General features: G+C 48.2%; 1 protein-coding gene across 2 annotated transcripts in view; it reads right to left on the reverse strand.

Annotated features, from left to right (window-relative positions):
* The window catches only part of SCAF4 (SR-related CTD associated factor 4), a 56,866-nt gene that overhangs the window by 4,268 nt on the left and 25,579 nt on the right, over positions 1–27,019 (reverse strand). The window contains exons 5-19 of one of the 2 annotated variants that reach the window (XM_053916631.2): positions 26,175–26,310; positions 25,702–25,841; positions 24,978–25,130; positions 20,576–20,775; positions 20,042–20,150; positions 18,321–18,485; positions 17,728–17,816; positions 16,908–17,098; positions 16,166–16,266; positions 15,791–15,904; positions 14,915–15,071; positions 13,674–13,831; positions 11,967–12,126; positions 11,795–11,881; positions 11,459–11,584 (exon numbers count right to left, since the gene is read on the reverse strand). In XM_053916631.2, coding sequence (XP_053772606.1) covers positions 11,459–11,584; positions 11,795–11,881; positions 11,967–12,126; positions 13,674–13,831; positions 14,915–15,071; positions 15,791–15,904; positions 16,166–16,266; positions 16,908–17,098; positions 17,728–17,816; positions 18,321–18,485; positions 20,042–20,150; positions 20,576–20,775; positions 24,978–25,130; positions 25,702–25,841; positions 26,175–26,310 — 2,086 coding nt within the window. Of the gene's footprint in view, positions 1–11,458; positions 11,651–11,794; positions 11,882–11,966; positions 12,127–13,673; positions 13,832–14,914; positions 15,072–15,790; positions 15,905–16,165; positions 16,267–16,907; positions 17,099–17,727; positions 17,817–18,320; positions 18,486–20,041; positions 20,151–20,575; positions 20,776–24,977; positions 25,131–25,701; positions 25,842–26,174; positions 26,311–27,019 lie in introns of both variants that reach the window. The other variant, XM_053916628.2, reaches the window with a different exon arrangement.

Consider the following 27,019-nt stretch of genomic DNA (forward strand, 5'->3'; position numbering starts at 1 on the left):
GCCATGGCCATGGTGGGGGGAAGCAGGCGGGCTCTAATTCCAAGGGAACAGGGAAGAGCGAAGGGGATGAGATGGAAGACGCGGAGCGAGCAGGGCCGACAGGATCCGAGAGGGAGGCACACGGCACTCGGCACCAACACAGGGCTGCAGGAAGGGAAGCCCTGCTTTCTCCGGACAGGTGGCAGATCTCAGCGGAGACACCAGGAGGGGACGTGCTGACTAGACTGGTCACTGTGGGTGTGCCTAGAGCTCAGAGAAGAGTCCCTGTCACCGGAATGCAGGTTAAAAGAAAGGGAAGAGTTCAGACCTGAGGAAGCACATTCCACAGAAGATATAAATCTGTGATGTAGCAAGATTTTAAGGTGAATCAAGAAAACAACAGCCCAAAATCTCTGTATTTAGAATTCAGTTAGTTTAAGAAATAAATTGGAGTTTAACTCAAAATAACCCGAGACTTAACTGGATATTTCTTATGACGAGCCAGAAGAGGGTTGTTTCACAATTGAAAGATGAGTGAGGAGGCGCCTCGGCCGTCTACAGGGAAGGCAGACGAAGGTCCTGAGTTGCAGGAGCTAAGCAGCAGGTGCGAGGGGGGAGGCTGATCACAGCCGGTCGCAGCTAGACAGGGACAAGTGAATGGTGGGGGTGGGTTGTGCAGCCGGGGGGTAGCCACAGCAGGTCTGAAGCAAGCCCTGTGGGAGTGCCCAGCTCATCGGTCCACCCGCCACTCTCCTGGAGAACGTTAACATGAACGGGATCTCTAAAGACACACAAGGCTTGGCTCCGTGGCCAGGGGAGGCAGCCGAGGAGGGCAGTGGGAACACCCAAGCCGGGGTGTGCGAAGGCCAGGCAGTCCCGCCAGGTGGTCAGTGGCCTTGCCCTCCACCGCCTCCTGGCCCTTTCACTGTGAGCAACTCCATCACCTCCACACGCTCACCGTCGAGTACCCCACTCTCCAACCCCTCCCCAGAGCTCTCTTCAGTCCCACCAGTGCCCCCACATCCTCATTTCCCTCCTTACCTGCCCGGAGCCCCGGGTCTCCCTCATCACAGCTGCCTCCACGCTGGCTTTACGTGCAGCTCTTCTACCTAAGCTGCACCTGACGGGGGCTGGGGCCGCCCCACCCCCACCCCGCGGACCGGTCCCGCTGTGACGTCCTAACCACAGCCACTCGCGCCCCCTTCGTCCTGGCCAACGATCCGAATCTTCCTGCTCATTCACGTCCTCACGTCCTCGCACGCACTCCACGTGTCCATCTCTCCTGGATCCTGCCTGTTCTTAACTGGTTTACTCTGTGTCAGAGTAACCTCAGCGAGATGGAAGTCAGGGCCCACATTCATCCACAGAAAAGTGTGAAACTCCACCGTTTGTATGGCCGGGCAACCATCACCATCAACTTCAGAACGTGCTCACCGCCTCACAGAACCCTGTACCCACCCACCCCCTCCCCCCGCAGCCACATCTATTTGCGGCTCAGCGGACCGGCCCACGCTGACAGTTCACGTGAGCGGAATCACGCAGCGTGTCATCTGTGCCTGGCTCCTTTCACTCAGCACGTCTTTCTAAGGTTCACCCATGTTGTCGCAGGTGTCAGGCTGGGCACACCTCACTTTACTGCTCTTCGCAGATACTGCTTTTTTTTTACACCAATGAAGGGTTGGGGTAACCCCACATCAGTCAAATCTATTGGCACCATTTTCCCAACAGCGTTGGCTCGCTTCGTGTCTGTGCCGCATTTTGGCAGTTCTTGCAACATTTCAAACCTTCTTGTGACTGATTATGGGGATCGGTGATGTTGCCACTGCAACTGTTTTGGGGCGCCCTAACCAGGCCCGTGGACACGGTGAGCATACCCACAAATGCTGTGTTCTGACCGCCCCCCAACCCAACCGTCCCTGCCTCTCCCCCTGGCCCCGGGGCCTCTGTATTCCAAGACACAGTAGCATTGAAACCACACCAGTGAATGAATAACCAATCCCATGAAGGCAGCTGGGTCCTCCAGTGGGAGGGAGGTCGCACGTCTCAACGTGCACCAGAAGCTACAGGTGGCGAGGCTGGGTGAGGAAGGCCCGTCCAAGGCCGAGCAGGCTGAAAACCAGGCTGCTTGCTCTGAGCAGCCAAGCTGTGGGTGCAAAGGCAACACTCTGCGGACGACTGGAAGCACGGCTCCAAGGGGCACAGGAACGAGACTGCCTCCTGGCTGCTGTGCAGAAAGCATTGGTGGTCGGGACAGCAGAGTAAACCAGCCACAGCATGCTCTGAAACCAAAGCCTGAGCCAGTACAAGACCCTCCCTTTGATTCTGTGAAGGCTGAGGTGAGGAAGCTGCGGAAGAAAGTCTGAAGCTGGCGGAGAGGGGTTCATGAGGTTTAGAGAGAGGCCGTCTCCATGACAGTAAGTACCAGGTGAGGCAGAAGTGCTCCCGAAGACCTAGCTCAGAGGACTCAGGAAGGGGGCTGCACCCAACAGGTTTTCAGTGTAGACAGAACTGCCTTTTACTGGGAGACGACGCCATCTAGGGCTTTCCCAGCCAGAGCAGCAGTGCCTGGCTGCAGAGCTTCAGGGGCAGGCTGGCTCTCCCGTGAGGGGCTACTGCAGCTGTGACTTGACCTGAAGCCAGTGCCCATTCACTGCCCTGAAAATCCCAGGGCCCTCGGGACAATGCTCAATCTAGTCTGCCCGTGAGGACAGAGAGAACAAAGCCCGGGCGACAGCGTGTCTGCCTACAGCACAGCGTACTGAGTCTGTAAAGCCCACCGCTGAGACACACTGCTCAGAAAAAAGAAATTCAGAGTATCACGGCTCACTGATAGTGCACCCGGCCACCTGAAGCTCTGAAGGAGACGGACGAGGTTAATGTTGTTTTTGTGCCTACTAACTCAGCATCCACCCTGCAGCCCAGGGGTCAAGCAGTTGATCGTGACTTTCAAGTCTCGCTGTCTAAGAAATAAATACATTTGGTAGGGCCACAGCTGCCACAGACAGTGATTTATTTCTCTGATGGATCTGGGCAAAGTAAGTTGGAAACTTTCTGGAAAGGGTTCCCCAATTCTAGAAGCCATTAAGAACATTTGTGATTCATGGGAAGAGGTCAGAACAGCAACATTAACAGGACTTTGGAAGAAGTCGACTCCAGGCCTCGTGGATGCCTTTGAAGGGTCCCAGGCTTTGGTGCAGGAAGTAACTGCAGACATGGCGGAGCAGCAGGAGAACTAGGGTCAGAGGTGGAGCCTGAAGATGGGACTGAAGTGCGGCAAACTCACAACAGCACCTTCACGAATGAGGTGTTGCCGCTTGTGGAGGAGCAGAGAGAGTAGCTTCTTGGGACAGACCGGACTCCGGGAGAGGATGCCGCGAAGATGGTTGCAAGGACAAGGGATTTAGAAAGTGACATCAACTCAGGGGATAAAGTAGTGGTGGGGCTCGAGAGGACTGACTCCGATTTTGGAAAAAGTTGCAACTGATGAGGCAAATTTCACTGTCGTCTTATTTTAAGGAAACTGCCACCCAGATAAGTCAGTAGCCATCAATGTTGAGGGCAAGACCCTTCATCAGCAAAAAGATTCCAATTCCCTGAAGCCTCAGAGGATGGTCAGCATTTTTTAGGAATGAAGCGATTTTTAGTTAAAGTGTGCATTTTTAAAGACATGCTATTGCACACTTAACAGACTAGACGGCAGTGTACATGTAACTTTCACACGCAGGGGACACCAAAGTTCGTGCTTCACTGCAGCGGTCCGGAACCAAACCTGTCAGTATCCCCAAGGTGTGCGGGTACTTTCCTTGTTGTGACCACGTAATAGTCCATCGTATGGGTGGACTGCTTTTATCCTAGCTGGTTTGTCATTAAGAGAAAATCAAAGACCTGGAGAAACTTTCGTCTCCCTGCTGGCCACACCTACCAGCTCACTCACCTGCGCTGGCCCACCGCCGCTGCACCTTCTGTCCGTGGGCACGCACGCGTCCCGAAGGCCAAGCAGGCCCCCATTCAGACCCTGAGCCCAGCCCCTCTCCCCTGCGTGAGGCCCTCAGCTAGCAAATGCTTCTGTCCGGCACCAGACATTTCCCTTCCACTGCATCTTCCAGTAATAACGGTACTATAGTTTCACCCATCTTTTGGAGATAAAAAAATAAGCTTCACTTTTCATCTCCTTTCAGTGAGTGCCCCATTTTCCCGTTCCCCTACAGAGAAAATCTCAGGGGTCCCACATCACGGCATCCATTTCTTCACCGCCCATCCTCTCTTCACCCTGGTGCCTGGCCTTTGGACCCATCGCCCCCTAAAGCACACTGCCTGAGGTCCCCCACACGATGCCATCTCGCCAAATGCAGCTGCCCAGTCTCTTCCTTGACCCACACATGGCACCCAACGGTTGACTTCTCCCTCCTACCCAGGGATTCTCTGCTTCTTGCTTCCAGAACACCTCCCGTTTCTTGGCTTCGGAGCCGACTGTCCAGCCTTCTTGGTATCGCTTGCGGGACGGAACAGTACAGGGTAGTTTAAACGCACAGGAGTTGTCGGAGTGATGCTGCTACCTCCAGTTCCAGCCCCACCACATGTAGCTGTGACCTGGGGCAGTTTCCTACCTTTCTATCTTCTCGTTTCCCAATGTATGAAATGGGATGACTGCTCTACCCACAGGGCTGTAAGGCTTCAATGACTGATCCGCTTAAACTCCTCACAAGAGTGCCTGGGATGCAGAACAGCATCCACCCCAGTTCTCACTGCGTTTCCCACCTTCCTTGTTGAAGTCTCACTGCTGGCTCGCCCCCTCTCCACCCCCCAGTTCCCTGCCCAGGGAAACCTCTCAGGCCCCAGTGGCTGTGCTGACGGCATCAGAACCGACAGTGTTCACACTTCATTTACCAGCTGTTTCCTGGACACGTGCACCTGCATATCAAAGCTGAAACATCCAATGTTGTAACTGGACAGCCTCCTAATGCACCCGCTCCTGTGAGAGCTGCCCATCTCAGGACCCCCCCCCCCCCCCCACTCAGGTCAAGGTCATTTGTGACTCTTTCCTCTCACCCACCAGAGTTGTAAGGCAGTTCTGCAGGCTCCACCTTTAAAATAAAGTCAGAACCCAACACTCACTGCTCAGATGCACCCCCACTACGTGGGTTTTCATTTCACCTACTCAACAGCCTTCAAACTAGCCTCCTCTTCCCTCTCTGCCTGTTCGCTGTACAACAGCCACAGCAGTTCTTTAAAAAATATAACTCCCTTCGTACCCTCTGTCCAGACCCTCCACATCCCACCACAGCCTGGCCCTCACCTGCTACTCTCCCCACGCCTGCCCAGCTACACCAGCCCACTGTGGCCCCTTGCACGAGCCACGTCGGCTCTCAGCCCAGGCCCCTCTTTCGTTCCACTGGCAATCTCCTTCCTCCGTGTGCCTGGGCTCTTTCCTCCACGGTTCCCCTCCAGAATCCCCCTCGGCCGTCCTATGTACAACAGCACATTCCACAGGCTACTCCTCCAACCCCCGAACCTCTGCTTTCCTCTCTCCATGAAAACTCTCCACAGGAAATGATTGGTTTACTGATTATCCAAATCCCTAACCAAACATGAGTTCCAGGAAGACAGGCCCCCGTCTCGTTCGTTCGGGTGTCTCTGGGCCCCAGAAGAGTGACTGCCGGGTGCACAGCAGGTGTGAGTAAACACGTGGGGAACGTCTGAACGAATGGCGGTGGCAGAGGAGACAGACTTGCCAGGACACCCGCAGGCGGCAGGCGCAGGGCGGTGAGGCTCTGCTCGTGGCAACCTAAGACGCCCCGAGACTGGAGAGGCTGTATTTCCTCCACAAGCCTGACTGCTGCGCCCAGCTGCAAGTCTGCCTGTTTCGAGCTGACCCCAACAGAATGTCACTGTGGCATTTTGCATGAACTTACACAAAGTTTCCCACTCACGGGAAAAGGTCAGCCGCTCCTCTCTCCCCAAGGCCTCAATATCCATAGGTGGGTCTCTATATTCACCAAGTGCTCTTTTATTCCAGACCTTCAGAAAACGCAAACAGGCCCTGCCTGGTGTGGCTCCAAGCACTGGGAGCCAGGTTGCGGACCCCAGCGTCACCGGTTCAATTCCCAGTCGGGGCACACGCCCGGGGCGTGGAAGAGGCAACCAACCACACACTGATGTTTCTCTCCTCTCTTTTTCCCTCCCTTCCCCTTTCTCTAACAATAAATAAAATCTTAAAAAAGAAAGAAAGAAAGAAAGAAAAAACGGAAACAGGACGACTCTCGTGTGTGCGTCTTTTCCCTAGATTCACCAGACAGCGGCACTCAGGGCATGACCACTCTGCCTGCCCTGCGGTTCCTACCGCAGGCACTGTGTTGGCTGCTGGAGAGAACGGAAGGGTAAGGAGCTAACTTTCAAAGAATTAAACCGCATTTTAGACGACATTTCATAGGAAGATTATTTTAAAAATCGTGCTTGGAATACTAGTGAGAGATTTGTAAGGAGAAATTTGAGTTTTCAGTAACACATAATGCAGGGATGCTGAGATCTATTTTCAGCATAGGGTACACTTTCGATAAAATCTATTACATGAGAAGAATTTCAAAGAGAAATCAGAAATTGATTACTATCACTTAAAAATGACTCCTGGTTTTTCCTTAAAAAAAAAAGGTATAATAGGCCTTTTCTGATTATTTCCCTATGGTTCATTTGCAGTCGCTTTTTAGAATTCCAGTTTGTGTATTAATCGCTCTCTTACTATAATTGGCAAAGTGTAACAGCTATGACTTAGATTCAAGAGCTGGGTTATTAGAATCAAGAGTTTAAAACATACAGTTAACCTATCACTGAATGAGATTACCCATAGGGAATTTTATTTTCAATGTAATCAGCAAAAAAATCTTACCTGGAATTCTTCACAGCAGAATCTGTCTAGCAAAACCCGCCCAGAGCCTCGCCCCCCAACCTGCCTCCAGCCCCGGAGACGTGAAGGTGAAGACTATGGGCAGGGGCTTTGCAGCCGAGGAAGCGCAGGGGATGTGGGCCAAGTGTGAGGAGCACCTCTCAAGCCTTTTTTCAAGAACTTTCCTGTGCCCTGTCTGTAGTGCTCCCCCTGCTGGGAAAACGCAAATGCACAGCCAGGGCAAGCACCCGCTGTGGGCTAACGGCAGGAAGTAGCTACTGAACAATGTGATACCTAAGCTGAAGGCACCGTGGTGAGTCTGGGGACCCACTTCTCCTGCACCAACCTAATGGGTGATGCAATGCGTATCTGGAAGCCTCCCAAAGGAAAGAGCTTTCACAGGGTCCACAGGCCACAAGCTCGTCTGGCACCAAATCGAACACCGGGTAGATCCTCTAGCTTATGATCAATGTAACTAGACATCATGGGAAAGTTTACAGGAAAAATATTAGGTTGCAGAAAATTATATTAAAAAAATTAGATATTATTAAAAAAATACTACTTTCCAGAACAATCTTCAGGTTTCCTTTGAATGTTTCACACTAGTACATTGGTGCTCTAATGTTTCAATTCAAATGTTGTTAAAAATTACTAATTACTAAAAAAAATTCTGGGCATAGATATTTAACTAAAATCACCACAAACCAAATACCAGTTTTAAAGTAATTATAGAAGTCAATGGTAAAATTATGTATCTTCTCAGCAGTTTTAAGTATTATAAAATATTGTATAAAAGCAAACACAGCTGTTCCGGTGTAATAATTCACAAACCAATCCTGCCCACATAATTCCTCAGTGTGCGAATTTGGGAACCTCAACACACTGCACCGACTGAGGCCAGGCAGGGGCAGACGCAGACCCAGCAGTTCAGGCTGCCGGCCGCCAATCTATCCCTTTGGCTCTAAATTTTTGGTAACAGAAATTATCACTAAGTAGGAAACAATCTTACGAACACCCAATTCTTATTTATGAGTTTACCATCATCTACAGCAGTGTTACAAAACTGGGAAGATTCTCTGCACATTAATAATTAAATGTATTTGGCAATAAAAGAGGCTTTAATTTTCCACAAAAGGAATGAGTCCAACCTAGGATAATTTTTCCTTGAAAAAACATTTTGGATATACTGGTAGCACAGTAGAAATATGTAACACAAACAAACATTTTTTAATGTATCTTCTTTATTGTCTGGAACATCAAAGGAACCCAAATTTCACATTTACAACAAACTTAATAAAAATGTGCTGTACAAAATGTTATAGATACATGTCCCACAGAAGTAAACATAGGCCCGCATACAGTGAAGAGAATGAATTAAGATGCTCCTCCCTCCTAAATGACCGGCACCAGGAAACTTACCATCGGTTTTTACCGAACCGCCACACTTCTACCTGCTGTTGCGCAGTGTGAAGTACTAGGATGGGATCTCTTTAAACATCAGTGACGGTGAACTGTTGTGTGCCAAGACTTTTGTCCTTTCAGATGACCGGTCTCTAACACACCCAGAGTCTCTGCAAGGTGGAGGTTCAGTTCTCTCTGATTTTGGTGGCTGGCTGGCTGCCTGAGCACAACCCCAGAAATGCGGAGTCGTGACCCCAAACCCATGCCCACACTTATGTCTGACGATCAGAGGGTTCTTTAAACCGGGCCACCCTTACAGCGGCGCCTCGCCGCCTCCTGCCAGCTTGCTCAGGCCTCACTGCGGACCTCTGGCAGCCCTCGTGAACGTTAGCTTGGCCCCTGCTACTTACAGATGCTAATGCTACATTTCAGAAATTAGGGCCTAAGTTAGGCAAGTCTCTCAATGACACGCTCACCTTCCACTGTAACACCGTTTGAGCTTGAGTGATGGGGAGAACCCAGATGTCATGCTGCGCTATCTCCATTGTGACCAACACACACATCTCCTCAGTGAGCCAACTGATGGAACTTTACTGTGTGTGAACTTGGGAGCTGGTCTAATCTACCGTGAAAACTCCTGAGGCAACTATGTCAAGACAAAATGTTCCCCCCTAAAGAGTTTGCTCCCTTTGTCAAACACCGTTACCGTCTGAACCTGATCACAGCAGCTAAGCCCTGCCCTGAGGCGGTCTGGACACTGCCTGTGGCCCACCTCCCCTCCCTCAGCAGGGCCGCCCGGTGGCAGGCCGTGCGGTCCCCAGGACACCCTGCACGCACAGCGTCTCCAGTCCCTTTCTCCCAGATAAAGCGATGGGAGTTCAGTGCCACACTTCCCCTCCAGGCTGAAAGGGCTCTTGCCCGGCACTCCGCCTCTGTGCATCCCCAGGGAAGAAAGCGCCAGAGCGCCCGGAGAAACCTGAGAGCACCTGAAGTCAGGGCCCATGACCTGGTCAAGAGCAGCAGGGACCCCACCTGATCACTACCTTCAGTAGGTACGGATGATGTCATCCCTTCATCACCGTCAGTCTTATGGATAAATCCTCCCTTTTTTGCACGCACACAGAGAAGTCTCATTTCTCTGAAAGGTCAAAGTTCATGGGACATCCTTTTCAAGGTTTCTAACGGAAGGAACATGGAAGGCTTTCCTTCTCTGACTAAAACTCTATTTCCGTAAAAACTACTTATTTTTAACAAGCTTTCATTGTTACGTTACGTCAGATCTTAAGCTTTCCAGACTTTGAAGGGCTTTCAATTTCTGAACTGTGCGTTAAAAGCTACAGAGACCGCCACAGGCAGGATGAACAGCCTGGCACTGAGGGCCAGCCAGCCGTCCACCCACTCGTGTAACCAACGTCCCCCCTGTCGCGGGGCTCCCTTCTCGTGGGAGTGCTAGGGGGCGAGGAGGGGAGGAGGGACAGATGACAGCTATGTCAGGTAACGTTAAATGCGCAGAAACTTGTTTTTCTACCAGCGCTCCGCTTCCTGGGTTTATTTCCCAGGTCACGACCTTCTGCCCTGTCCTACTTTGTTTCACACGGCTGATGCCGAGTGGTACTTGCGCACTTCAGCAGTGACAAGAGACAAAGGCGGGATCTTCAAGCCCGCATGTTAAATCAAGGCAGCTACTTCTTCAAGGCTGTTTGAACGTGGTCGGTATTATACTCTGGGAGATAATAAAATCTTCTCACTTATTCAATTAATTTATTAAGCCCAGGAATAAAGCAAATGCACACAACTTTGTAAATGGTCTCAGGTGGCCTAACATCCATGGACGTCAGACTAGAAAGTTCCGTTTCAAACAGCGTTCATCATCAGGAGTGTGGGGTGAAAGAGAGCGGTTAATCAGGAAACTCTGTCCAACTCAGAGTCTGCGAGTTTTGTGGAACCATCGCATGACCAATATCGGAACCAGACATAACAACACCGAGAACCAGAGATGGCAGAGTCCCCTGGCTGCTAGTCCAGCGCTCCTGCTGCTACAGGGCTCCCAGGGGCAGGCCTCTTAAGCAGCCTCCTCATCCCACCAACTGCCCGCCGCCATTACGAAGACCACTGCTACGTCACCGGTGGCGGACCTCCACCCCAAACTCTCTTTTACTATCACTCAGTCTGTGTGCTAAGGGAAGTAAAGGTCAGGGTTATTACCAACCTAAACTCAGTCTCGGAGAGGCCACAAGACAGCATGCCATTTAAAAACAAATCGATTTTTATTATAAACGTAGTACAGGTACAAAGGAAAAACCTCCGACAGTCCTGAAAGGCACAGGTGAAAAGTCAAGGCCCGCGTCCCACACCAATGCCCCACAGCCCTACAGCTCAGGTGACCCATGTGCTCTTTCCTGCGACACCTGAGATGATGGATGTAAGCGTGCACGCACGTGCACCCCTGAAAACCCCAGACTCGTGGGACTGGAGCGCCCTGACACCGAAGGGGGACGAACCACCCGTGAGGAGACTCAGGGGTTCCGCATGCTGGACAATACCACCTCCAGTACACCAAGTTATTACTGAAGAGGTGGTCAGTGTAACAAGGATGTGATGTATTCCAGTGTAATTCGGGCAAGCAAGGGCAAGGCCTCTTAAAGTGGCACACACGCTAACTCACACTTCCGTTCATCACTGAGGTCACGCTGTGGGTGGAGGACAACGGACAACCTCTAGCAGGAGGACACTGAGGTCTGTCACTCAGGCAACAGAGCCATTTCACTGGCATGTATCCAAGAGCACTGTCTTTGCCAGCCCACAGAGAACGCTACCGAGGTCGGATACAGAAAAACTGGTCCAAACTGGGGGGGGAGGACTATGTTGTCGAAGAAACGTCATCTCTTACAAAGCTGGGCATCTGGGTCATGCCAGTCTCGGACAGCGTACCCCCCCTTACAGAGACCCTTCTCTATGCCAAATTAGACATGCAAACCCAACTTTTGTTCAAGGCAAACAAACATAATTTCATCATGGACACTGTCTCTAGGGCCACTCTTGGTCAAGATCAAGAACTCATGTTTAAGAGGAAGACCCTCCTCAAAGGAAGACATTAGACCCAGAGAGGAAATTTTGCCAAAATTACCAGTTAAAAAAAAAACGACGACACCTAGCTTGGGCAGAGGAAAAGAAAAGCGTGGTAACACATCCACTTACCCAGAAGTGAGACAGGCTGGGTTACAGGAGGGGCGGGCAGACTCGTGGGTGCGGCGGGCGGCACAGCGGAGCCGAACATTTTCGCGCTGTCCCCAGACTCGGCGTTTCCTCTCGCCCCAGACACCACTGTTGGAATGGGATTTCCAATAGGTAAGTCTTTTGTGGTGTCTTCATTTATACCAGCGATAGCAGCTAAGGGACACAACCACATCGACACGTGAAGCTGAACAGTTACTCGTCCCCCGGCTCCTCTCTCTCGCCACACTGCAGGCCCGTTGCCAGCCCGCCCTCTGCCCCCGACCCCGAGAGGTGCGAACACAAGGAGGCTGTGCTTACGGTTGGGGATGCTCATTGGCGGAGTGTGCGGAGGAGGGATGGACACTGGTGGAGTTATAGGGGGTGGGGGTCCGGGAGGAAGGAAACCTGCGACAAGAAAAACGATGTCACTGCCGCTGTGTCACTGTACCTCAGACTCAAAACCAACATTTTTTCACACGACTTGGCGTACCTGGTGGTAAATGCATCGGGTTGAATCCTGGGCGCAGAAACGGAGGAGGAGGAGGAGGAACACCAGGACCAAAGCCTGGCGGAGGGATCCCCAAGGGAGGGGTGAAGGCGGGTGGCTGCAGAGCGCTGACCACAGGAGGACCGGGCTGCTGCGGTGGCACCTGGGACAAAGGGACAGGAAGCTGTGCACGAGCCCTCCCGCCCACATGGTGAGCAGGCCAAGAAAATGTCTTATTGGAAAAAACAGCTATTTCTGAATCTGTTCCTACTATGTGATTAAAAAGCATGCAGCAATCTGTACCCCCCAAACGGTGTTTCTGCCCCCCACTCTATGACAGCAGTTCACACTGCACTTTACCAGCACCTGCTGGGGTCTGACAGATGCCACGCTAAAAACTGCCCACGAGCAGGTGGCTCCGAGGAACACAACTCTAAGAAAAGCTACCCGACTGGCGCACAGTGACCAAGGCCTCAGGCCCCAGGGTCCATTGGCCGCTGCCCCTAACCGGCTCTGGGCCCTCAGTAGGCGCGCACTGGACCTCAGTGTGTGGGTCTGGGAGTGCAAGGTGCTGCCCGCACCGACCCGCAGGGATCAAAGGGCTAACACGCGCTAAATGCCACTGGCTGGCACTTCATAAACACCCAACAAATAAATATTAGCTATTAATAAAAGTAAGTATGGTCAGTTTAACACGTTAGTCAGGTTCCTTTAAATGAATGCTGATATACTGGAATCTCATTTAAAACCAACACTGACGGGCACAGTCAGAGGCTGACTGCAGAGCGAGGCAGTGTAGGAAACCCTGCAGCTAACGCCAGAGGCCAGGCCCCCACTTCGTGTCAGTGCAGATCTACCCGGTCAGATTTATCGTGAGAAACGGAGAAAGGAAGGTGTTGAAAGACAAGGAAAATCTAGAACATACATAAACTATGGTTCAACTATTTATAGTTTTAACCAAAAGGTTTTTTATGATTCAGCTTATTATGTAACAGGAAACCTACTGAGTATTTAACACACATTAGCTCATTTAATCCTCAAAACAGCTCTGATCTAGGAAAACTGCCAGAGCCCAGAGCGGGAGCCAGGAAAGGGATTGCACTCCATACAGAGGAAACCCAAGCTTGGAGGGCAGGTGACTCGCCCAAGGTCTCACTGCTGCGTGACCCGCGGAGCTGGTGCGCAGACCCTGTTCTGCCAGAATCCAGAGCCTTTCTTCTGAAGTACCAGGACAGCAAAGACTCTCTAAGAATACGCCTTCATGTTAAATGGCACTCAATTCATTAAAAAAAAATTTCACCACGGCACCACCCAGAATGAAGGTTTAGAAACTACCTTTCCCCCACAACAGCTGCCCGCAGGGCACAAATCCACACCCCGCAGAACTTGAGTCCACGAAGAACAAAGAGTGCTGAGAACACAAGGGGAGAGTAAAGAGCAGAAGGAGCCTGAACAGGTGCGCACCTCCAGTCTGCAGCATCTCACTGGGACACACTCAGGAACCAGACAGGTGCAGGCAACGAGTGCTCTCTGGTTTCACTTACATCAATCAACAATGTGTCGGTCAGACATACCACAATGTAACAAATCAGAAGTGCGCGTTCACGCACTCCCATCCTAGACTGCGAGTCTGGCACACATCTACGGGAAGGTTTAGGAAGGCATCTCTGAGACACCTGGGCATTTGAATAGCGCCCCACACGGTCTTACCTGTGGAGGAGGCACCGTTATGGGTGCGGGAACAGGCATCGGAGGGACCGGCACAGGCAAAGGGTTAGGGATGGGCGATACTGGTTCCGCGTGTGAGCTCTCTGCCCCTCCATTTTGAGCAACTTCATTTTCATGCTTCTTGGGAATTCCTTTCCACTCTATTATAAGAGTTCAACAAATTTAACAATGCAAGTTTACCGTGTTCAGTTTATAACTTTAAATCCAGAAGTGATTTTTAAAATGCAGATTATATTAAAAAACCAGCAATCTGATTAAGAAAATGTCACGCTAATCTTATACATGGTATTTAAATTAGCAGATACGCAAAAAAAGAAAAGTGCTTCCTGTGTGCCAGGCACAGTTCTAAGCATTCTATATACACTAATTAAATCAATCCTTATAACCACAAGTAGTTCTTCTTATTTCCATGTCATAAATGAGGAAAATGAAGACAAACTGTCCAAGGTCACATACCTGCAAGTGGCAGAGGTGGGACTCACCCAGACACACCCAGCCCCAGTCTGGGTTCTCGCTGCTGGGACAAAGAGTCCCGGGTGGAAGAGCATGACCCTCCCCTGGACCAGCCTCCCAGTGCGCCTGGCGCCAAGCAGACTGATGCCCATCTGCCTGCACAGACCCTTAGCTCTCTGCGTGAGTGAAGGCGTCAGGCACTGTGCAGGGAGGAGGGGCGGGGACAGCCAGGCCAGCATGGGGTCACCCCCCCAACCCCCACGCTCCTGCAGTCACTCCCCATTGGGACGCTTCCTCGCCTCACTGGGTCTATTTGCCGCGCCACCCCATGCCGCTGCCCCTCAGGCCACCTGTGGGTCTCCAGGCCGTGCCAGCTTGTGCTGCACTTTGCACACCCTGACCCCGTCCCCCCTGGCACTGCTAGTGCTCCTGACCCGAGTGACTGCGCCTCCTGGACGTGCACTTCCACTCTCGACTCTTCTCTGAACATTTAAACGCTTCCAAAGCAATTGTTAGGAAGCACTGGAGTAAAACACAGTATCGACGCCAACCAGGCTAAGGCTCATCTGATCTGTTTCACCTACGACCAGTAATTATTTTGTTTGGATCTGCATCTCTCCACTCAATACAGTTGCAGAAAAGCAAAGACCACAAAAGTCACTTTGTGATATTACAAAAAAAAAAAAAAAAAAAAAAAAAAAAAAAAAAAATCTGTCATAGGCACTAACAAGAAAACGCATGACTTTGAAAGACATTAAGTCCTGCCTTACCTGGGTTAAGTGTATCACTGTCCAACATGCCGCCTTCGCAAAAACTCTCCAGTTCTTCAGGCTTGACTTTGTCCCACGGAACGTAAGTAACACCAAGCTCTACATCCCAATACTGCTTATAATCTGCCTTTATTCCTTTGTTTAAGGCCCAGGCGATCTATTTCACCATTGATTAGAATATAAAAAGAAAGGAAGGCCGAGAATGTCACGCATTCTGAGACTTCACTGTTCCCCACTGTCCTCGCCCCCCCCCAACTCGGGCAGCAAACGTGCGTGGGGTCTGGCCTCGCTCTCCCTGGCCCTTACTTCACACCAGGACACTTGGCTGCCTATTCCTTTCACTGCATCCTAGGATGGAAATTTGACTGGTGTCACCTCCTTACCCACTCCCCTGCTCCCCGGGTCCCCCGGCGAGCCAGCACAAAACTGAAAGGAAAAGGTTTACCAGGGCCAAGCACAAACTCCCGTGCACCACCCAACACACTGGGACTTTGGACAAAACCCATCTGTGGCCCCAGGCAAGGGCACAACGGTGTCACGCCAGCGAGGACACACTGCCTGTGGCCCCTAGGGGAAGAGTGCCCATGGGCCTACACACTTCTCTCTCTCTGTTGAATATTTTGTCATAGTTAACGTGAGATGACAAAATTTTTGAAATGACATAAAATATTTCACCAAATGACATTATATATAAAGCACCAAGTAATTAATTACCTTAATGAACTGTTCTATCTACATTAAAAAATAAAAATTCTACCACAAACCTAACATTAAACATCATGTTAACTTTTAGCAGATAACCTCTTTTTTAAAAGGTGCATATGGAATGTCTATGTCCAAAATTACAGTTTAAGAAAAACAAGCGCGACACGGTACCTTCATGGATTTCTGGTTCACTTTGTAGTTCCCGCGGCTCAGTTTCTGCAGGGCGCGGTGAGCATCTTGCCTACGAACCATAACAATATAGGCACAACCTCTGGGAGGAATCATCTGCTCCAAAACATTCCGACGTTATAAAAAATGGTAACAAAATTAAAGAGCAACAAGATATAATACCAAGTAACCAGTTCCAACAACCCATCTCTTCAATCAACCCCTGTTCCGATCTTCGGAGATTAGGTCACTTGTAAACTGGCACTTTAAATTTGGTCTCAACTGCCAGTTATTGATGAGCCCACAATCCCCTAAGCTTTACCACGTAAACACTCCTGCATCTGTCCACTTTCATGAAATAGTTTAATAAACACTCACATTAATTGATTCGATTGGACCAAACTCTTCTAAGAGACTGGCGACGTCCTGCTGAGTCGTCCTTTTGTCCAGCTGCCCCACCCAGAGTGTAGTGCTGCAAACTGAAACGGACACGGCGCCGTGAGCGCACGCACGTCTGGCAGCAAACCGCACTGCGCCTCACCCGGCAACTTCACGACAGAAGTGTGCTGAGTTCCACCAAGGTACCGCCAGAGGACGGCAAGGCCTGTATACACTTCAAATCTCTAAATCACTGTGGCACCGCTTCCAGAACCGAGACCAGGACAGTGAATACACGTCAGAGCTGCGGAAACTGGTCTCTGGGGAAGGTCTAAGATGCAACCCTGACTCTTGAACACCAACCAACCAATTCAGTGCTTTTGGTCACTCTGTGCAACTGTCCCTGCCCACCTGTGGAGTGTATACTGTGTGTCTCTTACATTCACTCCCAGCAGGGGTGTCCGACCTTGTGGCGTCTCTGGGCCACAAGGGAAGAAGAAGAGCTATCTTGGGCCACCCACTAAATACACAAACACTAACAAAAACTGATGAGCACAAAGAAGGTTTTAAGTCAGTTTATGGTTTCACGTTGGACCGCCTGAAGCCACGGTTGGATGCCCCCGCCAGGACACACATTAAACAAATGAGGCATGATAGGCAGTGCTTTGCTGACAGTTGAAAACACTAAAAACACGTGACATGAAAAAATAATGCAGGAAGTCTGAAGACAAAGTGGACTTACCACTCGCAGTCTCTGACTTGATCGGAGGAAGGCCTTTCTGGCGGCGTTCTCTTTCTTTTTCCCGATCCCGTCTTTCTTGGGACCGAGATCGCGGAGAGTGTCGGCGTCTGTCTCGGGACCGAGATCTGGAACGTCGATGACGAGACCTCCGAGATCTGGAACCAGATCGAGATCGCCTCCTTTTTGGTGACCTAGTATTTTCATGAGGATGGAGAACGGATAGCACATGAAGAAAAAAAAAATTGTAAATGTAAGCGTGTTAATTTTAAAAGAAGGGAAAAATGTAAGTAGGTAATTTGGTAAAGGTGTGAGAAACCAGTAGCAGGGAAAGATCATATTTTAAATGCGATAAAGACGGCTGCCCACTCATGAAAGTGCCTCTCGACCTCGACACCCCAGCGCTGCGCTGACTCCACATCAGCAGACCGAGGTGCTAAGTGCTGTCCCTGAGCTTCGGCTGTCACCTGTTTCTCAGTGGGGTCTTCCTCCCGCAGCAATTAAAACGTAATCTGATTATTTCTGTCAGTGTTAAACGTGTAAAGGCACTGTGCTTATTATTATGAGAATATCAAGACATAATCCTGTAATTCCATGTACTCTCTGTGTGCAGGCATTAAAGCAACTCAAAGGAAACAAACATGGGTAAGATGACTAAGCTTGGAGATTTTTAGATGTGCTCCTGGCCCCACTGCACACACACACACACACACACACACCCAAGTGTTCCTCTATTCACCCAATGTGAAACCGGTCCAACTTGGTTTTACTCCTAATGCCTCCTAAGACACACGGGATGGGAAAAGCGTTTCCTATGAATTACCTGGACGCTGACCTAGATCTTGACTTCCTGCTGTCAGACATGTGCCGCTTATTAACCTCTGGAGTACAAGGTTGTTCTATTTTCATTTCCTTTAAAGACAAACAAAGAACCAGCCATCATTACGTAAGCAAAGTGAAAATTATAAGTAAGGCAAGAGAACAAAATCCAAAAAACATTAAATCACAAATCTCTTGTCTTGAACCAGTTCTCTTTCAGTGGCTTGAGTCCGTATTACTAGCTTATAATCACTGGCCTTCAGTGGGAAACATCTTTTTATACTGTTTACAAGATTAGAAGAAATATTTCACTTTCAGAAAGTACTCCGTATAGGTTACAAATCGTTTTAATGACTAGGCACTGGTCAAGCATTCTGTACCTCATGTACCTCAATCCTTAAGAACATTATGGAAATTACCTGGCAGTGTTATGATGTCCATTTTCCAGATGAAAAACTTGGGGTACAGAGAGGATTAATATGTGCCCAAGTAAGAGTCTTTCTTCACATTAAAAAATGCAGACACCAAGCAAACAGGCAGGAGCCTGCACAAGTCCCCGCCACCAAAGCTAGTGGACAACCAAGAACGAAGCTTTACCTGATGTGCCTTCTGCGTCAGTGGCTCACTAGGGGCCTGGAACGGGGTCTGGAACGGCTGCTGCCCGGGGACAGCTGGAGGGACCACAGGCTGAGCCAGGGGTGGAAACGTAGGTGTGGGAAGAAGGCCAAATCCTGGCATCTGTCCATTAGGAGGAAGCGGAACCTTTGTTTTTAAAGAAAGTGTAAGTAGGTTTTAAGTAACTGCTACCAAAAATAATTTTTAAAAAATCCCTACTTTAATATAAAACTAAAATACCTTCAATAAATTTTGATCTAAGAAAAACTACAATGACATACAATAGTGATGAACAATTTCCACAGATGATAATTAACCAAAGAATTGTTACATACTGAAATATATTGGTTAAAAACCCTATGACTCATTTTAAAATTACGAACACACAAGGTTTGGGTTTTATATATTTAAAGATGTAACTTCACTTATGTGAGGAAACCATGAGACAGACTGAACTTAAAGTCAAAGGTCTGACTTTTGGGAGAAAGTGGCTGGAAGCAGTGACTTTGAGATTCATTCCTTAAAAACTTTACCCCAGCCCTGACGGGTGGGGCTTGGTGGCTTGGCCACTGTCCAGCGGACACCTGTGTGATTCCGGGTCAGGGCAAGTGCCTGGGCTGTGGGCCAGGCCCCTGGTTTGGCGTGTGCAAGAGGCAACCAGGTGATGTTTCTCTCCCTGTGTTTCTCCCTTACCCCCGCCCCTCTCTCTAAATACATACCTACCTACCTACCTACCTACCTACCTACACACATACATACATAGAATCGTTTAAAAAAATTTACTCTAAGGAGAGTTTCCACTAACACGCCTACTTTTAGGACATCAAACATAGTAACAACAGTAAACCACAAACTAACATATTTCTGTGCCATTCCAATGTCTATACAATTAAAAGTATAATTATAACGTCACAAAAGAAGTATTCTTTCTAAATTATTTATAAACTTTCCAATAACTGTTGAACATTCTGAAATAAGTTCATAGGTTTTCTTCATACCTTACACACTTATAAAATACTTTTCAAACTTCATTCATCAAAACGTCATTAAAAACACAAGGTAATTTTCATATTACCAAATGTATAAAATGGACTGAAAATGATATAAGAAAATGAATACAGTCTGAACAGATTTCTTAGAACCCTTTCTAAACTAAGGCTATGAAGTATTACCTTGAGACTAGCTGTGCAATAGAACACTGCATAATGAGAACAAAAACGATCCTTTAGAGTGACTGCAGCACCAAGGTTTTCAGAATGCCCTCCCCTGTCCCCACTAATTAGATGCACAGTCAAGTTTAGGAAACTCTGAATTAGCAGCGGTGCTAAAATACACCCCACGACTCCCTGCTGCTCTTCTGTGGGCCAGGGCCCTTCCTCGGGTCCTGCGTGGGAGTGCTGGCAGCCTCTCAGCACCCACCACCCCGGCCCCAGAGAGGCTCCTCCTACAGGAAAGAGCTCTGCAACTAGACAGGCCAGTTCCCTGAGAGAGAGCCCTAATTGCTCTCTAAGCTGCTTGAACAGAAACACCCATTACTAAAGTATAAGCATGTGGCATTTAGCATCCTTGTTTTAATTAAAGCAGAGAGCACCTCTGATCGGTCCTGTGCTCCACAGCTGAACCTTGATCTGTGCAGTGCAACCCACACACTCTGACGGGGATGCTGGAAGGTGGAGATGCAGCTGCAAGGACAGCGCCCGTACCTGATGGTGCGCGGGGTCCTGCTGCAGCGCCATCATCGGAGGCGGAAACGGGTCCATGCTCTGGTGCTGGGAGTATGCCGGCTGCTGCATGCCATCGCCAGGAAACCCACTGAAAAACGTGAGCGCTCCTTTTACCCATCCAGAACACATGGGGCTCTCACCCACACGGATACAGAAGCATAGAGAATATTGTCTAGCCTGAAACTCATATAGTAATGTATGGCAACTGTAATTAAAAAATAAGTGATTTAAAAATGGAAAAAAAAATGTCTAGGAATCATTAATAATCAACATTTTGCTCAATCATCTATTTGCCTATATATTAACTAATACACTAAGCATTATTCCCAACATAAAAGCCATTTTTTTGTTATAAATCTTATAGAATCTCCTCCCCATCTGGGAGAAAACCTAACTATCAACATTTAAAAAGACAATGACTATGTATGAAAAGTGACCTCACTACTCAATATTCCTTAAGCTACGCCTTACAGAGACTGCCAACTCCACAGACACTGAGGAATGGAGACTCACAAGGGGGCCTGTGGCGGAGATGCAGCAGGTGCAGCAGCGGCAGGCGGGGTGGGGGCGACGGCGGTGGCGGCAGGTGCGGTGGGTGCAGCGGCGGCAGCAGCGGCAGCGGCTGTGCTGGCAGCAGAGGCAGCAGCATCTTCTTTCTTTGATTCTTCCACAGCTTCTGGTTCATCGTCATAATCAAATCGATCAAGTAGCTTCTGCAACAGGTATGTCAGCATTCTGTTTTCAAACTGTATTCAGTGCACAAAAGCTTTGTAACAACAGCAGACGCTCCCACCACCTCTACTCCTGCCGTGCCGTCACGCACAGTACCATTCTCGCACGAGCCCCTAGGACCGTGGTTCATGGACAGCCCATTTTGACACAAATGTCATTTGAGAGAGACATTTTTTGTTCTGCTTTTCTTCCCCAATTATAAGTGCAGTGTTTTCTTTCTGACCACTGTCTATATGCTTATTGTTAATTTAGCAACGTAAATGTTTTACTGAAATAGTCATGTTCCTAGACAAAAATCTTGGGACTCTGCACATATGACAACTGATGCACATTTTCCAGGAGGCTGTGAAATGCTCGAAAAGCAAGACCATCACATCTGATCACTACGAATGCCGCAGGCAACACCCACTGCCCCTGCACAGGAGTGTATGACCGTGAGAAGAAACCGAGCTGGCACGGAGGTCTCACCGCCTGGGCACCAGCTTCTTTCTAAACACTTCACAGCTCACCTCAGACCACCAGAAACATTCATCAGAAAAAAGAACCAGAGCACTTAACAAGATCACGCCCAGAAGAGACATTTAAACTCCGACTACATTTATTCAGAAAGGAAGGAAGGAAAGCAGCACAATGCACACCCCACTCTGTGTTTGGGTAGACCACCTACATCATCACAAGAAGCCGGCAAGTAGAGAGTTTCTTCTTTGTACAAACGAGAAAGCTACAGCTCTGGTCACTCAGAAGCATCACCGAGACGGGAGAGCCGAGAACGGCAGAATGAGGATGTGCACACTGGTCTTCGCAACCTCCCAGCCCCAGTCTCTGGCATCCAACACGTATTCTCTCTTCAGCGGCGTCCGTTCTGCTCGTGAACTCCCAACCTCAACCCCCTCCACTGGCAGTGCCCCGGGACCGCTCTGCCACACCGTTACTGAACACCAGATTTCTAGACTGGGAAGGGACAGCACGTGTGCTTCCCTTTGCAATTCCAGGCCACGTGATTAAAAGTCGTATTGTGACCTGTGACCGAGTGGCCCAGGCACCTCACTGCTTTACACGCACTGGCTTACTTAACCCTCATGGCGATAAAACACAGGTGCCCCGTCACCACTGCACAGCAGCGTGCGCCGAGCAGCTAGGTAACCCGCATCAGAACACTGCCACACCTAAAGCTGGGGCCTACGAGACACGAGACCTATGAGCTCTGCACTTGATCACATACAGACACGCTTTTTAAGGTTTTAAGATTTATACCTATTGCATTGGAAAAAGATTTGAAGCAATTAAAAAATTAAACTGAGATCTATCCAAAAACATATTTTTTGTTCCTTTTTAGGAAACTGAAAATCTATGAATCAGATGAAATACACAAATTGTTTCCAGTCAACTTGTTTGACTAGCTTAAAACAGGCCTTTTTAGCAACAGGAAAGCACAAAATTCCTTTTTCCTAAACTTGATATAAAAACAAACATGGACCACCTCACTTAAGGTAAAATACTAGAGGAGTTACAATTCAAATTAACAAGATAGGGATACCAGTAGCATTGCTATTATTCAACATTTTCCCGGAAGTCCTAGCTACCAATACAATAGGAAGGAAAGTAGGGAGGGAGGGAGGAGAGGAGGGAGGGAGGAAAGGAGGAAGGAAGGGAAATAGCTTTAGATGTTAAAGAGGAAAAGTAAAGAGTAGCTATCTAGAAAATCTGAGAACCAACTAGAAAATTAAACATTTAATACCATGACCATTTACAAGGTAAAATAAAAATCAACAGTTTTGCTCTATGTCATCATTAACCAAATGAAATGTTATGAAACGTTAAACATGAAACATGACTAAACAGCTAAGAATAAATGAAGCAAATGTATAAGACATGAAAAAAGACATTGTAATAGCACTGCATAAATAAGCTATCAATACTTCTTAAATCAATCTATAAATCCATGAATTCCAAAATGCATGCTCAAGTTCACCTGGAAAAGTAGGTTAATGTGATGGTTAATTTTATGTGTCAATTTGGCTGGGTTATGGTGCCTAGCTGTTTGGTCAACTATTAATCTAGCTGTTGCTGCAAAGGTATTTTAAAACTGTGATTAACATTTACATTAGAAGACTCTGAATAAAGAAATACCCTCTAGCCTTGGCCAGTGTGGCTCAGAGGACTGAGTGCTGGCTTGCGAACCAAAGGGTTGCCGGTTCGATTCCCAGTCAGGGCAAATGCCTAGGTTGTAGGCCAGGTTCCCAGTAAGGGGCACATGAGAGGCAACCACACACTGATGTTTCTTTACCTCTTTCTCCCTCCCTTCCCTTATCTCTAAAAAGAAATAAATAAAATCTTAAAAATAAAATCCTCCATAATTTGTGTGGGCCCCAACTAATCAGTTGAAGGTTTCTTTTAAGAGCAGCAACACGGAAACCCTGCCCTTCAGAACAGACTCAGCCCGGAACTGCAACTCTTAACCCGCGTCTCCAGCCTCCCGTCTGCCCTGCCAATCTTAGACCTGCCAGCCTCCATAGCTGTGTGAGCCAATGCCTCAAAACCAACCAAATGCTGCCTCTCTTCCCCTTTCCGTCCCCTGTTCTGTGTGTAAAAAACTGGCTGTTTTTCTGGCGAACCCTGACTAACAAACATGCCTGAGAACAGCCAAAGAGAATGTGGGGAGTTGGGGGAAGGACATGACACCTAGAAATAAAATATGGTATATAGGTTGCAAGTATTTAAATTGTAATGCAGAAGTAAACAAACATATTAGTGGGACAGGACAGTGTGTAGAGACAGGCACAGAGACAAATGAGAAGTTAGTGTGACCAAAACAGTGAGGGAGAAATACTCATTTCTAAAAATATAAAGATTTAACTACCTTAAACCATACTGTAAAGTAGGTTCCAGAAGAATTAAGAGACAAATGTAAAAAAACCAAAAATATAAAACGTCTAGAAGAAAATACAAAATTAAAAAATACACAGGTGGGAAGGTTTCCTAATCAAAACTCAAAATAAAAATCTAATAAACCACAGTATGTAAGAATTTATGTTCACATGTACATGGAAATAGGTCTGAAAAAACACAAATCTGTTCAAAGCAGAGAAATTGCTTCCCTTTCTACTTTACACCATTCTGTAATACCTGCGTTTTCATCTTAGGTGTACACACCTTCTGCACTCAAAACTTTTATCTAACCTTCTTCTAGTCAGTGGTCACCCGCAAGTCACCAGGATGCGGTGACAGCCAGTGTTCGCCGCACGCAGTCTTACTCTGGACCACCAGTGCCACGGCTCTCTCATAAAATACGACAGCTAGCGCTGTTACAGCTTGTGATTAGAACGTTGCCAAGAAATCAGAAATCTCAAGGTGTCATTTAGTTCTAGGACCTTCAGATGTGTTTATCTGCAGTGAAACCTGTAAAACTGAATGGAATTTTACACAGCCATAAATCCAATAAACAGAAAAGACATGAACAGGTGAGAGTGGAGGGGTCTGGGTTAGCATCTCGGCCAGAAGCTCTGAGCTGTGCGTTCTCAGCACATCGACATCCTCAGTGGCTGCCCCTTCCACACGCCCAGGCCCAGCAGAGCAGTGCAGACCCGGAGCCCAAACCCTCACACACGTGTGGTAACTGAGGATTTTTAATAGCGAGACTCGGGGAGCAACTTACACGTCCACTGAAAGGGGAATGACTAGACAAACGGTGATGTGTCCACGTAACGGAGTGTGCCTAACAAGCACTCGGAATAAATGAGGATCTAACTCTACCAGCCTTAACACCACCACCAAAATGAGACAAGAAGATTAAGGCCAAAACAAGCAAGTTAAAAACAGTGCGTGTGTATATACATGTGTGATACAACCAAATAAAGAAAGGCATATATCCACAGGAAATAAATTCTGAAAAAACGCACAGCAAAATATTACAGTAGTTATCTCCAAGTATGGGGCTTAATGGTAAACAGTCCCGTTTCCTTTCCTTTCTACTGTTTCCTTTCCCCTTATTTCTTCTTTCACTGAAAAATTTTGCATAAAGAACATACTGAATTTATAACTAGAAAAAATAATGTTTTGACGTCACGGGGGACTCTCTGAACCCACAAGACAACTGAACGAGCACTCGAGACTCCAGAGGAGGCTGGCTTCCCTATCCCCAGTGAGGGGCCCAGACACGGCGGGCACTGCGGGGCATCCTTACCTTGTCAAACGCGGTGGCTTTCTGCTCAGGCGGGGGCGTGGGAGCTGTCTTCAACTGGGCCGTGAGAGCCTGAACTTGAGCCATCACAGCATTGTCAAGGGCAGGAGACTGTGGTTTTGGAGGCTGTTGGAAAGTCTGAAGGATCTGCTGAAGCTTAAAGAATGGGCAAACTGATCAACCACATCACAAGGTAAAAAGCACTGCATCAACAGGTATTTTGCTAAGAAAGAGCCCTTCAAGGTGACTCGCAATGCCACGGGCACGGAGTAAACCAGGAAAGAGAGCCAACGTTTCAGGAATGGTTAAGTTGTTTGTGAATCAATAAAATCAGGGATACAAGGGGCGCTGCTTAAAGTTAAAAATGTATGTCGACAACCCCAATGGTGAAAATTAATGGTCAAAAAGAAGAGAAAATACACTGAATAGTGAGCAAGGTAAATATATGTTTGCTGACTTCGCAGTCAGCCCGAGAGCCCACCCTGGGGGCAGCAGCTCCAGCCAGAGCAGCTCCCTTCCAAGGGCACCGCTCAGTCCCCGGCACGCCTCTTGTCTCTCGCCTTCCGCATTCCCCCTCCTCCAATGCCATTACCTTCCCCAGTCAAGGCGTTTCTAGTTTAACAGTAGCACTATTTCCTCCCTCAAATGCGCTCGGCATTAGGGACAGAAAACAAGAACTGACAACAGTCCAAACTGCGAACAATTTAACCTTGGGTGGGTGGTTTACCTGCTGACCCTGAGTGCTCTGAAACAGTTGGGCCACAGCAGCAAAAGCGTCGGAGCTGGGCAGCTGTGGGACAGCTGGTACAGAGTTGGTAGTGGCTAGTGGGGGTTCCGAAGAGACTTTAACTGGAGGAGGGGGTGAACCTAAAAAAGAAAAGGACGTTAAGGCCTAAAAGAACTTTAATGTATCCATTTTCCCATCTGCATTGCTTTAAGCTTCTTTACTAAAATAACATTCGGTCCAGTTTAACATACAGTAAAAACACAGGTTGTGGTACTAGAGTCTGCACTGTACTGAGTCCTGGAAGAATGGTGTTTTCACTACAAATAATTATGGGAAAAATACCCTGTACCTTCCACAATGTAAATGCAACTTTCCTTCTTATGAAAAAATTCCACCAATAGAAAGAGCCCCCAAACGCTGTATGGACGGGAAGACACAGCCTTCCCTACGCTCGCAGACACGCGGGGCCTCACCCTCGTTATTGGTAACACTGTCTGCTCCCGGGGCAGCATTACTGCTTCCTGCTGCCATGTCCAGAAGAGGCTGGATGATTTCAATTTTGAATACTCCATTTTTTTGCCAAAGGTTCAGCACACGGACTATTTTACTCTGTTAAGTGTGAGAAAACATGAACACACAATAAATATTTGCATAAGTAATTCATTACACCTCACAGAAGGAGTGAAGACAAAGTCCTAGGCCAATTGCTCCATACTAGGTCTGTTCTGTAAGCAGGAGAAGAAAAGTCTATCATCAGAGTCACAGCCTGGTTAGACGGCTGTAAGCAGCCTTTCATCAGCAGTGTGGCCCTACCACAATGACAGAGGGGGCAAAGGAACGTAAAGTAACATAACCTGGAGGCGCAAAAGAAATGGATTACTTAATAACGGAGAAATGTATTTGAAGTGTTCATCTTTAATTTATAGTTAAAAAGAAACCTTATCACTGGGAAAAAAAGTTAACAGAAGTGAAGAAGAATTTCTTTAGGATGACTATAACAATTACAATATACATTTTTAATTTATTGATTCTTTTTACAGAGTAAGAGAGGGAGGGAAGGAGGAAGGGAGGTAGAAACATCAGCCTGTCACTGTTGTTCCACTCACTTGTGCATTCACGATTGATTCTTGTATGCTCTCCGACAGGGGATCGAACCTGCAACCCGGGAGTACTGGGACGACATGCTAAGCAACCGAGCCGCCTGGCCAGGGCCACAGTATCTAAGAAACGGGCCAGTAACTTATAGGTCAGTTGTTTTGTGCACCAGTAAGTATGGAGGTCCAGAGGGGTGTTATTTAGGACATAACTCTGATCTCCT

This window comes from Desmodus rotundus, chromosome 2, assembly GCF_022682495.2.
Source record: "Desmodus rotundus isolate HL8 chromosome 2, HLdesRot8A.1, whole genome shotgun sequence".
NCBI classification, from domain to species: domain Eukaryota; kingdom Metazoa; phylum Chordata; class Mammalia; order Chiroptera; family Phyllostomidae; genus Desmodus; species Desmodus rotundus.